The sequence below is a fragment of the Aulostomus chinensis genome, chromosome 21 (genome assembly GCF_037954235.1).
Source record: "Aulostomus chinensis isolate RoL2024-O1b breed Wild chromosome 21, RoL_Achi_v1.0, whole genome shotgun sequence".
NCBI lineage: Eukaryota > Metazoa > Chordata > Actinopteri > Syngnathiformes > Aulostomidae > Aulostomus > Aulostomus chinensis.
In genome coordinates, this window is record NC_141340.1 from 21,639,625 (window position 1) to 21,656,418 (window position 16,794).

The 16,794-nt window shown below is 49.1% G+C and overlaps 2 protein-coding genes across 3 annotated transcripts in view; one reads left to right on the plus strand and one right to left on the minus strand.

Moving 5' to 3' along the window:
* The window catches only part of ift74 (intraflagellar transport 74), a 16,196-nt gene extending 13,367 nt beyond the window's left edge, over window positions 1-2,829 (plus strand). The window contains exons 14-20 of the mRNA XM_086191431.1: window positions 73-126; window positions 496-593; window positions 1,193-1,319; window positions 1,390-1,553; window positions 1,921-2,046; window positions 2,479-2,539; window positions 2,637-2,829. Coding sequence (XP_086047557.1) covers window positions 73-126; window positions 496-593; window positions 1,193-1,319; window positions 1,390-1,553; window positions 1,921-2,046; window positions 2,479-2,539; window positions 2,637-2,752 — 746 coding nt within the window. The 3' untranslated portion in view covers window positions 2,753-2,829. The remainder of the gene's footprint in view (window positions 1-72; window positions 127-495; window positions 594-1,192; window positions 1,320-1,389; window positions 1,554-1,920; window positions 2,047-2,478; window positions 2,540-2,636) is intronic.
* Window positions 2,830-3,955: 1,126 nt separating this feature from the next.
* zcchc2 (zinc finger, CCHC domain containing 2) overlaps window positions 3,956-16,794 on the minus strand; it is a 30,108-nt gene continuing 17,269 nt past the window's right edge. The window contains exons 6-14 of one of the 2 annotated variants that reach the window (XM_086191524.1): window positions 14,804-14,907; window positions 13,102-13,164; window positions 12,784-12,844; window positions 12,533-12,656; window positions 10,820-10,902; window positions 10,504-10,574; window positions 9,644-9,760; window positions 7,282-8,889; window positions 3,956-6,450 (exon numbers count right to left, since the gene is read on the minus strand). In XM_086191524.1, coding sequence (XP_086047650.1) covers window positions 6,389-6,450; window positions 7,282-8,889; window positions 9,644-9,760; window positions 10,504-10,574; window positions 10,820-10,902; window positions 12,533-12,656; window positions 12,784-12,844; window positions 13,102-13,164; window positions 14,804-14,907 — 2,293 coding nt within the window. In that variant the 3' untranslated portion in view covers window positions 3,956-6,388. Of the gene's footprint in view, window positions 6,451-7,281; window positions 8,890-9,643; window positions 9,761-10,503; window positions 10,575-10,819; window positions 10,906-12,532; window positions 12,657-12,783; window positions 12,845-13,101; window positions 13,165-14,803; window positions 14,908-16,794 lie in introns of both variants that reach the window. The other variant, XM_086191523.1, reaches the window with a different exon arrangement.

Genomic DNA, 16,794 nt, shown 5'->3' on the forward strand with positions numbered 1-16,794 from the left:
AGCATGGCTGGCATGGCGAAAGACATCTCAGCCACACAGCATATAACGTTTGTGTGTGTGTGTGTGTTTTAGGGGAGTGCAAACAGAAGTACAAGGAGCTGAAGAGGAAGGAGGAGGAGATCGACCGTGAGTTGACCTCTGACTGGCCCAGATGGGTCATGTGATCATTCAGGAGTTGTTGACATGTGCGCAGATATTCAGTCACACTGCAGACACTAACGTTAGAAACAAAGACCTCTACTGCGTTACTGCTCAGTTTCAATATTCCAGGCTCTTGTGGTCACCACCATCATCATCCTCACTGCAGACGTGGAGGCGTGTCTACAGCAGTGGTGGTGGTGGTGGTGGAGCGAGAGCCAGATGTGACGTAGTGGGACGGTTCATGGAACGGAACCATCATTAACAGCATCTTTGCTGTGAAAATGGTCTGGAGGGTGAAGCTCATTCATGCAGCCAATAGCACCCCCACCACCAACACCACCCCCCTGTTCCCAGGGTTCCTGGAGTCATTTGAGGAGTCCAGAGCTAAGGAAGAGGAGGGGATCGGTCGGAGCCAAGAGGACATCGTGTCCCTCCTGGAGCACTGCAGCAGGGTGAGGAGGACCTCATTTACTCCTGCTTTCATGATGAGGTTTGGACCAGGTTGGGTTGCACCTAGGCTCCAAAATTAACCACCGGCCAGTGCCAAATGCGTGTAGATTTTACTACTGGCGTGTAAATGTTGAAAAGTTATCCCCTCACACTGGCACATAAACATTTGTACTGAAATAGTCGTGTCATCAAGTAGCCAACATGGTCACATCCGTCCCTGACAGTGTGAGTGAGTGTGTTCTCAGCAGAGGTGGACGCACCTGCCGCAGGAAGCAGAGGGAGACACGTCCGTGCTTCCCTGATCCCTTCATGTCATCACAACGTCATTTCCTCCCCTTGAGATACAAACGTGTTTAATTCAATAATCCGACTGTCAGCAGCAGTAGATTTTTATTCCATTCATGTGTACGTTGGTACGCCCTAAACATGAGATCCAAATTATAGAAGAACTGATGGTCAGCATGTCAACTTGCTTCTGGTGTCTCTGCTGTCTTGTATTCAACACACCACAACACAATCTTGCTTGTTTGGACAGATGACACGTGATAAATGAGAGTATTTTGTGTGTGTGTGTGTGCGTGCGTGCGTGCGCTCTGTCTAGAACATGTTGCGGCTCCGTCAGGTGGACACGGTCACAGCCAGTGAGCTGAGGAACATGCAGGAGGTTCTGGTCAGCAAGGAGACGGAGGTGGTCCAGTCGGAGAGCACGGCCCGGGGCCTGTCGACCGGTCAGTGCCACATACACGCACACGTCAGTCGAGTACAAGTCAAACCCTGAATCTCTCCAACACCCCTCAGAGTCCCAGCGGCTGCAGCAGGACCTGGAGAAGGTGCAGCAGCTGGAGGGGAAGATCGCAGGGGAGCTCAACACCCTAAAGGAACGTGTGAGCACCATGGAGTCTGAGCTGGTCACCTACCGAGACCTGGACACCCTCCGCCGCACCGCAGAGGACAAGAAGACGGTGAGAGTGTCTATGCCAGCACTCACACCTCTCTGGTCTCTACCTCCGTGTGTGCTGCTGCCTCAGCTGGTGAAGGCGTGAGGCCTTCCTCTGTTGCTTTCATTTGCTTGGTTTTGTCTCCTGTGTGACCAGGATGTTTCCAAGCATGTTCCTTCCAAATCCTGTTAGCGTGTGTAGGCCGGGGTAGCGGTTCTTCTCCTGCCATCTCATCACATTAGCCAACACTAGTACACGCCAAGGTTCATGTGTGTCTAGTTCCATTTGATGTGTGTTTGCTCCCCTCTGATGTGTGTGTATGTCCAGCTGATGTGTGTGTGCGGTTCCGTCTGAGGTGTGTGTTAACCGTGAGCGTGCCTCTGTTGAGCAGAGACTGCAGGCGGAGCAGGTTTCTCTGACGCAGCGCCGCGACTCCTTCAGGCAGCTGCTCGAGGAGATGAACCACGCGTACGGAGCTCAGAAGACCAAACTGCAGGAGAACGAGACTCACGCACAGGTGAGAAGAGACTCGGGGTCCACCTGTGACATCAGGGAAAGTGCCTTCAGTCATTTTTACTGATAGTGAGTCAGGGACCAGCACACAGTTGCCACCAGAGGACCGTGTGCATGTGACTCGAGTGACAAACTCAGGTATTAGCTAGCAGGCTAGCAGGAGGGAGGCCGGTCACCTCGGCTCCTCTGTCGTTCTCCGTTTGCTCAGCAGTGATAGAGGGAAACTATGGAGACAGTCGAGGTAGCGTCTTCTCTCTGAGCTGGACGCAGTTGCAGCCCTGAAGCTTCTCACAGACCTGCACGGTACAGTAGTACTGCCAGCATCCTGGACGTGGTTTTGGTTGCCAGGACAACAGCCACCCTCAGTGACTCCAGTGTTGCTGCGTATGTCACTGTAACAGTGGCGTTACAAATGTTTCTGCACTTTGTGTTCCAGCTGACAAACCTGGAGAGGAAGTGGCAACACTTGGAGCAGAACAACTTTGTCATGAAAGAGTGTATCCTTGTCAAGTTGGAGTCCTCGTTGATATTTCTCAGTGAGACGTGAAAGTTGCTGTGACCGCAGCCGCGACGTTTCTTTAACTGCACCGTCAGTCATCGCCGCCAAATCTCAGGAGAGCGACTACGCCTCTGTCGCCAAGACCGTCTCCCAGCAAGTGTCCCAATACAACAAGAGCCTCATCGACTCGCTGCAGAGCAACAGGAGCTAGAGCTAGACGCACACACACGCGCACACACACACACACACACACACACACACACACACACACACACACACACAGCAAAACCAGCTTGAACACACCTGTCTTAGATGTTCTTTCCCTCTCATAACTCAATAAATTCTTTGTTGTCCGTCCTCAGCTGCTCTCTGTCCTGTTCAAGTTTCTGTTGGGCAGGTCTCTCAAACTGTTGCTTCAGGGATGAATCCTGCTTCTGAATCAAACTTCCATTCTCCAGATGTTAGTTCACGTGCCAGTGAGTAGGTGAAACCATCACACCCCCCTCCCCTGCACACGGACGCCTTCACCCTGCTAAAACCAGTTTGACCTGATGGCGTTCACCTTTCTGATCACCAAACATCTTCATGAAGAATTCAAACCTTTTGACTGAGGGGTCGTGAGGAATGATGATGTCACGCTTCCGTGGAGAAGGTTCATCTTTTTTTTCACCAGTCAGTAGAAATCAATCAATCAGCCTCTCCATCCTGATGGAACTCAACTGATCCGGCCTGCCCCCCCATTTACGTCAGTAACGCCATAAAAATAAATCGGTTGATATGCAGTGTTGTTGTGTCAAGGTGAAATGATCCTTTAATGTGTGCGTTCCCTTATCGTTATGATTCATGTCCTAATGGTATCGGGGGACGCCAGTGTGGCGTAGGTGAAGTGTGTGCCTGCTCTTGGTAAAGCGTTCAGTTTTGACCCTCAAAAGAAAAACCCCTCAGGAGCAGGTTCTCCTCCTCACAGAGCTCGTCGTTAAAAGGAGGAAAAATCACTTGGACCCAAAACGCCCTCAGACACTCCATGAAGGCGCTGTGATGCTAAAACAGTTTTACTATCAAGAAGGCCGCTGCCATGTTGGGACGTCCAAGCCCTAAAACCAGGCGCCTCTTTTAGCTTGAAGGTGTTTGGTGAGAATCCACTGAGACCAATGAATGAGACGTGCAGCAGCTTCGTCCTGCCACCGTGAGAAGAACCACTGACCCGTTAGCTGTGGAGAGCCAATCACAGCTGGTCCAGACATGTGACCAGCCGGCGCCTGCTGCCCCCTGACAGCACCAAGAACTTCTTTAAAAGTGAGCTTTCCTTTCAGTTATCAGAATAAATCAGAAAACACAGAACATCAATCTGAGCTCAAGCAGCCCAGGTGATTGAGGACACAATGCACTCACATTTTTCATTTATTGCTTTTAATTGCAAAAAGAAAATAGTTTGCATAAAATCCAAATTCTGCTCTTGAAACATATCTGCCTTTCCAGTACATGATATCAAAGAGTACAGTAAACATGACAGCTGGGCGCAGCTCACTGACCCTGGTACAGTACAGCGTTTCAGCCCTTCCAGGGCAACAAAACTACACTTGGGTTGTTTGGTGCATCTTCAGTATTTACAGCGGACTTCCCTCCTCTCACTGGGCCACATCAATTCTGCCCGGGATCAACCGATCCAGACCTCAGGGATCTCAGGATCCACTAAGGTCCCGAGAGACAGCGAGACTTCCCGCTCCGGGTTAGTTTGGGACATAAATAAGGTTCCAGTGAAAGTGTCTGCGTCTTTGCTGCCACAAGTGTGTTAGAGGGTAAACGTCTGAGAGTGTCGTCAAATATCTCACACTCTTCATCACTGGCGTCGTCCGACTGTCACCACAGGAAGAGGTGTGTGTGTGTGTGCATAGAGTTACAGTGAACCGCTCGGACAGGAGCTGAGAACACCAGGCAAAGAGGCCCTGAAAACCACACACACATCCACACACACCTGTATATTATCACATTAATCACAAGAAAGTGGAACTATGACAGATCATCATCATCGCATTTCCATCCTCAGATCCCCTCTCCCCCACTCTCTCACTCACTCACTCACACACACACACACACAGACGAGATTCTCAATGTTAGCCTCATGCTAACAGCTAATCTATAACACGGGAACCATCACATCCTGAAGCAGTTCTCGGTGCCTCTGGAGAACTGGGATGTTTGAGAGTTCAGACGGCAGTTCTCTAGTGGGTGACTGGGTGGTTGTGGTTTCGGTTCAAATGTCAAGTCTTGTGTAAATAGTGATTTTAGCCAGTGTGCAAACTTGTAGTCTGACCTCTAACAGAACCAGATACACCATTAGGAACAAACTCACCAGAACATTCATGTTCTTCTTCATGGTTCACTCAGATTTATTTTGTGAGTTGGTCTTATTGTCCTACAAACAGCTAGAGGCTCGACAGCGGCAGCAGAACTGAACCTGAAGGCAGAAGCTCACGTTTGCGTCTCTCACACACACACACACACATAACATTTAACCTTGCTTGTGTTCGAAGGTGCCACTCAGTGACCCTGCTGGGACGCCCGCTCTGGTTCCTGGTAGATGAACTCTCCTTTTTGAGGGAAATTACAACCCCTCTGTGTGCCATGACCCCTTTACACAATGCTGGACACAAACCGGTTCATTTCAGCTACAGTGAAACCCAACATAGGGTCTGGGCCTCGTGTGTGTGTCCTAACACAAACATGATGAACGCAGCCACGTGTGAACGTGTGAAGGTGAGCTGCACCTACGAGAGCGCCAACACATCAGCGCTCGTGAGGAGGGACCGTAGCGCCCACCGCGCCTGGACTATGAGGACAAGTACCAGGAGCCCATGGCAGTTCAGTAGGAACGCGTGGAGCAACTTTAGTGGTTCCAGATGTGATGTCACTGCCTCCACGCGTTACTGGTGGAAAAGTCAGCCCAGTATCAAAGAAAAGGGGGTTAAGTAACACGATCAAGATCTGGTACTGACTCAAAGACTGGGACAGCAGTGGGCTGACTGGTTTATTTAACTGGTATCAGGAAGGAAGGTAGCAGCAGAAAACACGAGCTGACACCTCAAATACTTCAATATACTCAAACTCTTTATGAGGATTTCTGAGCGAACACGAATGAGGCGTTTGGATCTGCTGGGCTGCGGTGACGAATCCCTCCTTCACTGTAGTGCACGTCACCAATCATAACAACGCAATAAAACCTAAAATCACAAAGCAGCAATTAACCTTCCAACACATATCAAGTGGTAAAAATGCAGGACTTCCATACATTCAGATAGATTCTGTTCAGGAGGCGCACATTCAACAACCTTACAGCCAGGTCAAACACAAACATCAACCATTCTGCTGACCTCACACCTCTGACTGGCGTTTAATCTTTGTTGTACAATTCTGTCAAACGATAAAATCCTATCAAACGATGAGGAAAACGCATAAATACGCTATTTTAGAAATAAGTATAAGAAACCTTTTTTTTTTTTTTTAAGTTGAGATTACTCTCCACTTTAAAAACAGCCCCAAATCCTCAAAAATCTCATAATAATAATAAGTTAATCTTTTCCAACCCTCAGTGCAAAAATATCAAAACAAACTGAAAGGGAAGAGAACGGGAGTCGTGAACTGTTGGTGTGCGTGAAATCATCTGAACGAGATCTTCTCTGGCACGAGTGCAGAGGCCACGTCCACTGAGCCCTTGGCAGGTCACTCGCTCTGAGAATGTTCCTTATTTTCCTGAAGTACACAGAGGCGGCGCTACACTGCTCTCACACAGCGGCTGGGAAGGACAGAGGACTGTCGCCGTGGAAACGAGACCTTCATCTGCTCTTTTTCAGTCGGTGCTGTCAAGTGCTTCTGAAATGTGGGAGGCTGCGTACTTTAACCGGAAGCCACCTGCAACGAAAAGGCCGACACATCCAAACACACACAGGATGTTTGATCAGTGGAGGTGACAAACACAGTCGTCACATCATTGAACGCTCACTAAGAACCTGGAATGTGCTCAGAAAGGTAGTGTTTCCTGTCACATTTGCGAGTGGAGTCAGAGCTTCACCTGCAGGGGGCGACACTGACACGTCGACGCTCTCAAGCTGCTGCAACTTTTACTTTCCTTTCCTGGGAAAGAAACTGACCCACTGGAGGGCTTCAGCCTGACTTTCCTTCATTTAGTTGGACAATAAGCTGCTTTTGTGTGTTTGCTCCTGAAATGGAGTCAAAGCGAAGGTTCTTGAACTAGTGCTGGGACCACAACCTCACCAGTTCGGTGTTAAACCATTGCATCATGGGAGTTTCTTGGCCCACGTACGGTGCACTGCAAACCGGATTTTGAACAAATCCATTTCTGGTGAGAATGTTTGCAATGGTTGAAAATACCGTTTGCCAACATGTTGCTGTTGATGGTATCGGTGTAAACCATCAGGCTAGAAACTAGTGACACCAGCATCACTCACGTTCTGTGGTTGGTTCAAATCTGACTCCTCCTACACGGCGTTCTGGAGGACAATCACGCCTGTTGGTGTCTAAAGATGTTCTGCTGTGTGGGTGATTCTCCAGAGATGAACATAATCAACAGAACCAACTTACTAACTAGGTAACTGCCTGAAAACAAACTTGGGAGATGGTTCTCTAACACCGAGCAGCACGTTGAGGTCAGGAACTGCACGGGGTCAGGGGTCAGGGGTCGGGAGCACTAGAGGGTCCTCTTGGTCCGTGTGGTGGTATTACCTTGCTGCGTGGAGTCTATGGAGGGCTGGTTGCAGTCCTGAGTATAGTGTCCACTCACACCGCAGTTACAACAGGACACGTTGCCGTTCTTCTTGTTGACCCCACCGCCCCCCAGGGTCACGGCGGGCAGCATCCCCAGGGGGTTGGGGTACATGTGCTGCTGGTAGACGCGCTGGCAGAACGACGCCGGGGCCATCTGCTGCTGAAGGCTGTAGTTTGCAGCTGCGGCAGCAGCCGCTGCGGCGGCCTGGGTGCTCAGCATGTGTGATGGCACGTCTGCGTGGTTGTGACAGTGAGTGTGGAGGGGGCCGTAGGGAGGCGGGTGGGCCGGGGGTGGGGGTGTGGGGAAGAAGGCGGGCAGAGTGGCTGCACCGTTGGCCTGGTGAGGAGCTTGGGCCTGTGTGAGGTAGCTGTTACTGCACAGACTCGTGAGTTGGAAGAGCGGCGGCGGAACACTGAACACTTGCCGCGCCGCCATCTGGGGGGCGGGGAAGTATAATGGCGCCTGGCAGCCACTGACACTGTTGCCGCCGCCGCCGCTCCCTCGACCACCACAGTTGTTGTGACAGCCACACGTCCCGCAGCCCAGGGGTTGCTGCTGTGGTGGGGGTCCTGGCTGCTGGGGCGCCACTTGTTGCTGCTGCGTTTGTTGATGAGTAACAGGGTTGCCAGGGGCAACAGGGGCATTTCCACAGGTAGCACTGCTGTTGCTGTAGGAGATACAGTCACTATGTGCCGTGCTGTGAGTAAGTGCTGGGCTGGGGCTGGGGGCTGGTCCAGGGGTGTGGGTGGGCACCGCTGGGGGAACAGCTGCTTGGACATGGGCAGGAGATGGAACAATCCCTGCAACTACAGGTGCTCCTGCAGTGGGCATGACCGAGGTGGGGACTGAGGGCATGGTGTAGGGGGGGGGCAGGCCCGACTGTAAGGTTAAACCATGGTGCTTGGCATGTGAAGGCTCCACTAGTGGCAGAGACGGGTTCAGGCCCGAGCTCACGCTGGCGGGGTCCTGGCAGGGCAAAGAGGGCTGAGGAGGAGAGGGGTAGGATGGGGGGCCAGGAGACATGACACGGATGGCTCTGACGGGGGCTTGGTGGACAGTCTGGGGGGCGGCGGGAACAGAAGGGCTCCCTGACACGTCGGGACCTCCTTGGCTGTGAGTCGAGGCGGTTTTGAACCTCTGGACCAGAGGCTGCATGGCAGGGCTGCCGGGGGGGTGGAGGCCGAGGGGTGAAATACCAAATGTTGGGAGGATGTCTCTTTTCTCAGAGTCTGCAGGGCCTGGCATCACTGGACGCACAAGAGGCATCTGAATCATCAACGGAGCAGAGGACTTCCCATCAGGGACGATGGTTTGGCTGGGAGGGGGGCCCAGAGGGAGAGGAGGGTCACTGGCCCCGTTCGGGAGCACGTAGGGTAGAGGATGCATGAAGGAAAGAGGGGGGAACTCTGTGGTGGTCTCTGGGTGGTCCAGCTGGGCTGGGTGGCTGTTGGTAGACAGAGGATGGACTGAGAAGATGTCCCCCACCAGAGCTGGACCAGGCTGGTGGCTGAAGAACAGGTCAGGGCCGCGACCTTTGCTGGAGTCATCGGAGGGGCTGTCGGTATCTGAGAGAGAAACCAGGTTTGGTGTCAACAGGGTCCGAGGACCACAGAGGACAAGTCAACATGACAAGTCCCAGATTTCATCTGCACTGAGTCAGAACATGAAGCCACAGACATTCACTCAGCATTTCCTGAAATAGCAGGAACCGATTCAGGACCCTGGTCTGCTCACCACTGTGCACCTCACTTGTTACCAGTGATGACGTGGGAACATGCGATTTCAGTGTGCGCGTGTGTGTGTGTGTGTGTGTGTGTGTGTGTGTGTGTGTGCGTGCGTGAGTGAGTGAGTGTTTGTGCACGGGTGATGTGGGCAGGCCTGTGATGCGTTCTGTTGGAGTTGTAGAGTCAGAGACCATGAGACCTGCACGGCAGCTGTCACGGGTCATCAGTGTTCTACAGAAGTCTGTGTGTGTGTGTGTGTGTGTGTGTGTGTGTGTGGGGGGGGGGGGGGGCTACCCAGGCCCTTCCTGGGTAGCCCATGAGCCATGCCAACTACCAGTAGTTAGCATGGCTCATGCTTAAATGGCTGTGCAGTTTCCCCTCTGTTTTAAAGTATAATCTCATCTGATTAGCATCCCCTCCCACACACACACACACACACACACACACACACACACACACACACTTGCAATCCCATTAGTGACAGAGGTCATGATGAGTCTTGTCTCACTACAGCAGCAGTAGTGCGCAGCTACTAGATCCCTCATCCGCTCTTGGCCTGCTTGTCTAACTGTGAAGGAGGAAAGATCTCTTCCACCTTTGTTGTTGTCGTCCTCACTGTCCAGGCTCTCTGGTTCTCTGTGCTGAGGACTGGATGGAGAACTGTAGCTTTCTGATGAGGTCTCACCAAATGTATCAGGGCCAGAACCCCCATCTGCAACGACATGGCAACCAGTGATGCACCAGCATCAGACAGCACCTGTTCAGAGGACACTAGCTTCCTCTCAGATGAGCTCTGCGTGTGCTGCTGTGTACAGCGGTACTGTAGGAGCGAGCACGCTGGGCCAACAGCACCGGCCGTGTGGACATGGACTCTAGTGTTCCTGGTGTGGACCATGTTTACATGAACACAGAGAAATCTGGTTCTTCATCCATCCGTTCCAGATGAAAAACCAGTACCAACAGCAGTCCCATGTTCCGTTGAGATTCCGAGGCGCTTTCACTGCCGCCATGTTGTCTTTCTATTACATCATTTGGCTGAAACCACAAACGCCACATAATCTGGGTTTCTTTCCCAGTTGCTCCAGTTTCTTAGAACCAGAATCAGGCCTCAGTCAGAATATGACATTCACATGCACAAGCACAAAAACAAGACAGTTCCAAACCTCGGTTCTAACCGGAACACTACAGTCCATGTGAGAGAGCCCGTCAGCGCGGCCGTGCTGCGTTCACTGCCGCTAACACGATGAATACTAATAAATCAGTCCTCTGATGTAATCAGCCAACAAAGAAAGATTCTGGAAAACAGCTAACAGAATCAGAGCAAAACCTCTCATGTGGAAAAGCTCCTTGATGTTGGGAAAGTGAGGAAGTAGCAGCAGGATCTAGAAGTAAGCTCTGCTCCACAGACACATGCACGCATTCAGGTTATGTCCACCCGTCTGAACAGACACCCACCTTTCTTCTGCGCTGACAGGGCTGGAACCAAACCCCCATTAGTGACATAAGCAGCTCCCTTTGCTTTGTCCCTGAGGACAGAGAGATGGGACGAGAGGAAAGAGTGATGTCACTGACAAGGGACGGGTGGAGGCTATGGTTTAAAAATGAATCCGATCACAGCTGGATGCACTGCCACATGACAGCTGACCTAAGAGCACCATTACTCCTAGCATCTGTGCGTCCAGCAGGATCTCATCCTGCTCTCAACTGCTTCTGCAGCGCTGGTGGCAGCACTGAGGAGGGGAGAAGTGCAGGTTGCCCATCACAAACCCACCTGTCTGTGGGCAGGACTCTGCTCTTGGTTTTGGGGACCGGGTGGCTTCTCTTCTCACTGTTCTGCTGCTGCTGCTGCTGCTGCTGCTGCAGACGACGACAGAGAGAATAAAAAAAACGTTACATCCCAAACTTCTGGAATTACTTGAAGAACCTGGCAGATGCAGACTGAAGGAAGGACATTTTGGATTTGTTTTCTTGCTAAACTCAGAATTCTGATTATAGTATCAAGGAATCAACAAGTTAAAACTGCAACCTGTACAAAGACATCATGACATTTGGAACAGGAGGTACGTGGAACAGCAGCAGCACTGAGAGTTGTTGGCTGGGTTTAGTCTCTGTTGTGACACTGACATGATACACAGGAGTGTCTGTCTGTGTGTGAGTGTGAGTGTGAGAGAGAGAGAGAGTGAGGATGTGCTGCGTCAGCACTGTCACTTTTACACACACAGTCTTGACCTACATCAGTGAGATTAGTGGTGAGTATTCCCATTCACGTGGCAGTGTGTGAGACACACACACACACACACACACACACACACACACACACACACACACACACACACACACACACACACACACCTGGACAACCATCTTTGTGAGGACATTCGTTAACTTATTCTCCACATTTGAAACTTGGCTGCTAGTTTTTCATCTTCGGGAGTCTTAAGGGTCAATGCGGGCATGAGTTTTTGTGAGCATATTATTAACAATATCAGAAAGTGAGAGGCTCCTCACACAGACGGACGCGTGTCTGACCAAGCTTCCGTCTCACTACAGGGAAACTCCTGCTTTAAAACGGCTCTTGGCAGGCGAATGACCCGTTGAGTGGTGAGAGGGTCAGAAAGGTGTCTGAGGAGGAGCTGAGGCCAGAGTTTACCTACACAGCGCAGCTTTCTGCTCTCTGAAGGATTTCTTCATTATTAAACAACAGTGCAGTTTTTCTGAATGTGGCCGTGCCGCACTTCAGCAATGATTACATGGACTACCTTTGGAGGACAAGGACAGGCTGATGCTGACAAGACAGCTCAGTCCAGCTGACAAGTCATGGAAGTGGGCTACTGCCGGTGTCCCAGCGTGAGTCACTCAAGCTCAGCCACAGTTGGTGGCAGCCAGACGTTCCTGTTCATCTGTGCTCAGATGTACCAGACCAGTTAGCGAACCTGCATCTGATCATTAAAGAAAGCAGGTCAGTAAGAAACGCGTCTCCTCGTCTGTCAGCGACGTTTCCTCAGCCCAGTGATGGTAGTCACAAGATTCCAACCTCATCATCTGGCTATGACACCACACTTTCAGACTCACATGTTCAAATGTGAGAAAACTCCAGTTGTAGTCCAACTAAAGCAGGATGGGACTTTCTCGACCGTGGTGTACACGTCCGGCACGACAGCACTAACACAAACTATTCCTATAAGCCGGCTTCTTGTCCACTAAACGTGTGTGTTTATGATCCGCAAAACGCCTACCCAGAGGAAGTTGAGTCATCAGAACACGTGTTACCTGAATGCACCGAGCTTTTGGGGTCACCCCTGGAATCATTAACTAGTGTGTGTGGATACCCTCAACCACACTTGAGCTGGGTGTTTACATTCAAGTTAATCATTAGACTGCTGAATATCTCTACAGCAGCTAAATTACAGGAAAACACACCGAGCAACAAAGCCACACACAGTGGTTTTAGGGTTTTCATGAATTCAGATGACCCCCCCCTCACTTGTTCAATGTCCTGCAGGCTCCTCAGTGTGCAGCTTTTCTTCCTCCTTTCTGTTGGACCACTGATCTCTGCAGCATGGCCTCCCCTGCGACTCTCCCCCTGGGAGCCTTTGGCACTGGAGAGACTGGAGACAAGTCTTTGACTCATTATCCAGTGATTTCATCCATCTTTCTGCAGTTGTGACCAGCACTGGTGACGAGTATAAACACTTCTCAGAGTCACAGACAGACCGGACGCTAAGGTCTACTCACACTTGACAAGGACTCTTGGTTCCGTGCCTTTTCTTGTGTCCCTGGATGTACGATTCTACATCTTAGAGGACAAACAAAACATCATTAGTTCTCTTCCTTACTAATAGCAAACATAGCTGTGAAATATGAGGGCCTCTGAAAACCACCCAAGTTTTTACTATGTAGGTCAGGACGGGGCTGCCGCTCAGACGCTCCTTGCTTTGTCTGCTTGCACACTTGAGCCTCGTGCACTCACTTTACACACTCAGTTATGCTGCTGCTTCTCCCCTCAGATTCTCTATGGGAAAGGAGTTGTAGTCTAAGGTCACTTCTCCTCACCTTCCTCCTGACTGGAGGCATCTGAGCAATCCCCTTGGTAGGTGTTCACCGGCTGACAGTTGCCTGTGGAGACAGACACAACCTGGTTTCTGATGGCTCAATCTTGGCCACAGGAGAACTTTAACAACAGTAGCATTTCAGGTTCCCCCTGCAGTCGCCGGTGGGTTACTGCTTGGCTTTGATCACTGTACCTGTTGAGACATCTCCATCTATGGCTAGGGACCAGCATGCAGTGCTCTCAAACTGGTGTATTGTTAAACAGAGACTGAAGAACCACCTTGTGTGTTGACCCTGTCATCAGTCTTGATCTGGATGGGCAGCCTCTGTGTAACAGAGGCTGAGGTAGGATTCTGATAGACTGGAGCTCAGTCTCAGTTTGGAAGACGCTACTGCTACTGTGTACCAGTATCTGCCAGTAACAGACGGAAAATACACGGAACCGTTCCTTACAGGCTGTGATCAGGATGACATCAGCAGAGAACAGCAGTTCTGAAACAAGGCTGAGGTTGAAAAACAACCTTTTTAAATTCAATGACACTGCTACTTTCTCACACCTGGAATGATACTGATGCCAATTATTCTGGTCTGCTATCCTTCTTAATAAAGGTCATTCTTTAAGGTCAAACAGATCATTGCACTAAAGGCAAATAACATGATGACATTAATAACACATTTATTACAAAAACACAGCGCGTGCAGTTAAAAATGTTTGTGTTAATGACTATAAAGTACATGCAGTCCAGTATTATACAGGAATATTCTGGTAAAGTGACAATAAAAGTAACACATAAAGGTTCATGCGTTCATGTTGTATGTCACACAGTATGAACAAAAAGTAGAGTGGAGCTGCAGCAGTTGGCACCTTTAAATAAATCAGCAGCCGTTCTGAGAATCGTTGCTTCCGTCCTAAACTTACCCTTAGAAATGAAACCTAATGGGTCATCATTGTTAACTGAGCAGAACAATGGAGGTCAAGTGTTTTCAAAGCCCTACAAGGGCAACAGCAGCGCCCATGTGCATGTTCAACTATGACAGGCTTAGTCATGTGACACAGGCAGACGTTCAGAGGTGATGCAGCAGACAGACAAATTAGTGATCAATACTCCAGTATTGATCTGCTCATTCCCATTATGAACCACTCATTTTGATCAAGTACGACACACTGGTATTTGTAAGACCCTCCAACTGAGACAAGAAGGCACATCAGCACCAGCCCAGTGACACCCAGCAGACAGAGCTCAACCGTGTTTGCTAAGAACCTGCAAAAGAGTCCAACTCCAATTAATGAATGTACAGAAAAAAAAGTCGTGCTTACAGCTCCTGTTCACGTGCTCCTCCCACAGTCAGAGCACTGTCCCCTCAGCTGAAACTCTGCTTTGACTTTTTCTTTGACAACTAAAGATATCTTATCGCCTCTAGACTGCCGAGCTATCTGTTAGCAACACTAGCAAAAGCTAGCAGTCAGGTGTTCGTTTTGCTTGTGATGTTTCTGCCGTTTCCTTGCCAACCCCTAAAGTAGTTCATTATTTACACAACGCTATATTTAAACTATGTCATATCGCCACATCACATTGTGACAAAGATGCAGATCCCATGGCAGCTTCCTGCGCTGCGGAAGGCTGGTGTGTGCTGGGTCACTTTGACTGACTCTCAGAGACTTTACGAGAACAACCTCATGAGCGCCCGCTGGTCTGGTACTTACATCGGCAGCAAGACGGTTTTGTGGAGTAACTGGAGTCACAGTTGAAGAAGCTGCAGACCTTTCTGGCCTGTCTGAAAACAGGAGGGGCAGACAGGAACCTTTCCCTAGAAAAAAAAGAGAAGAGGTGGGACAGAAAACTGAAAGCATGACTCAGTGTCAACAGCGTATTTTTTATATATATATATATTATATATGTGTGTGTATATATATATATATATATATATATATATATATATATACACACACACACACACACACACACACACATAATTTATATAGATATATATACATAAAAAAATGTCACACATATATTACTTATCATATCATATGCCTACGGCTTTTGAAGACCTTGGCGTGTAAAGCATTTCCATGACCACAATCCAGAAATTAAACCTGGGACTAAATTTAGTCCCTGTAGGATGGTCACAGGTGCTAAAGTGGTTGCTCATGGCTGAGCACATTTAGAGGCACTGACAGTTGCAGACGGACTTCAACTGTGTGCTGCTTGCTTCATAAAAAATGAGCCAAACTGAAATTATCCGGTAAGGATGTTAGGATGAAGAATGGCCATTTCTCATGGTTTGTAAATGTCAAAGGCAATGCCAGGCTTTGTTGTTGACTTCCTGAATGACTTCTGAGTGAAAGAGAGTTTAAATAAGTGCAGGACTCAGAAAGAGACAGAGGTGGTAGAGAGGACAAAGCCACTGATTTTATAAATGGCGGCTATTACCTTTAACAACTGTAATAACCATAAAAGATTCAGTATTTTATCAATAGAAAGGTTACCTTACTTTGCTCGTCTCACACTAAATGTCTTACTTTCATTATATTCAATTCCACAGTCACGCTTAATCAAAAGCAAAGCATTCATTAATTGTTGATTTGCTTCATCAACATAATCTACCTGGTTTTTTAATCGCAGTGGAAATACAAAAAGTGTGCGGTGCAGAGATGTTTGATTTTCTTGTCGGTCGTCTGGTTCCAAAGTTCCTGGAACACGTCTGAAGAATGGGTCAGGAGTACCAGGGGGTACATGACGCCTTTCAGTCTTATACATTCACATGCATTTCTAGCTCATCAAGAGAAGAGAATCCACAAAGGATTACTTAGCAATCATAGACAATCACAGTCGTGACAATGCAGGGAACTTAAATGAATGTGAGGTCAAAAGCTTCTCCTGACACCAGTTACTGGCTTGCCGAGTCTGGGATCACCACCAGGAGCACTACTGACACGCCACAAGCTCCGATGAGCAGTTTCAGTTTCCACTGTTTCACTTTGGATGAAATGAAACTCACCGTGTGTGTGTGTGTGTGTGTGTGTGTGTGTGTGTGTGTGTGCTTTAAGTAGGGCAGCAGGAAAGGGTGCAGCTGGCTTAAAATTAGCCTCATCCTCTCTCTGTGGTAAAATTCTCATCCATCCATGACAGACACGCACACACACGCACACACACACACGCACAAATGATTAGGTAACCTAACACACTTGCCACAACTGTTCATGGGCCTGATGTTTTTGTGGCTTAGATCTCTAGTCCTGGTGTGTTTAGGTGAAACTGCAGCAGGACGCCAGAGGCTGGGTGGTGACCTCTGGCTGCTAAGAACAGACAGCACAGAGAGAGAATGTCCAACACTGCACCCTACTGAAAACAAGTGTAATGCTTCTGAAGACCTTCTAATAGCATTAACACCTGCACATTAGGACAAAGACTCTTTCTCCAATATCAGTATCAGAACTATTATCAAGTCTATACTGCATAAAGATACAGGGGCATGACAAGAGCCTCAGAGACTTTGAGCCTACAGGCTGCTGGTCAAAGCAAATACCATGAATATTTTTGTCATTTTCCTTTACAAGAGTATAATTATTTTTAGAAAGAAAACTCACATTGTTCTGTTTGCCTTTTTTACATTTTGAAAACAAGTTCACGTTGTCACTGTAATATGATGAATAACATCATCTTTTGTGGTAAAATTCTCATCCAGTGTCTA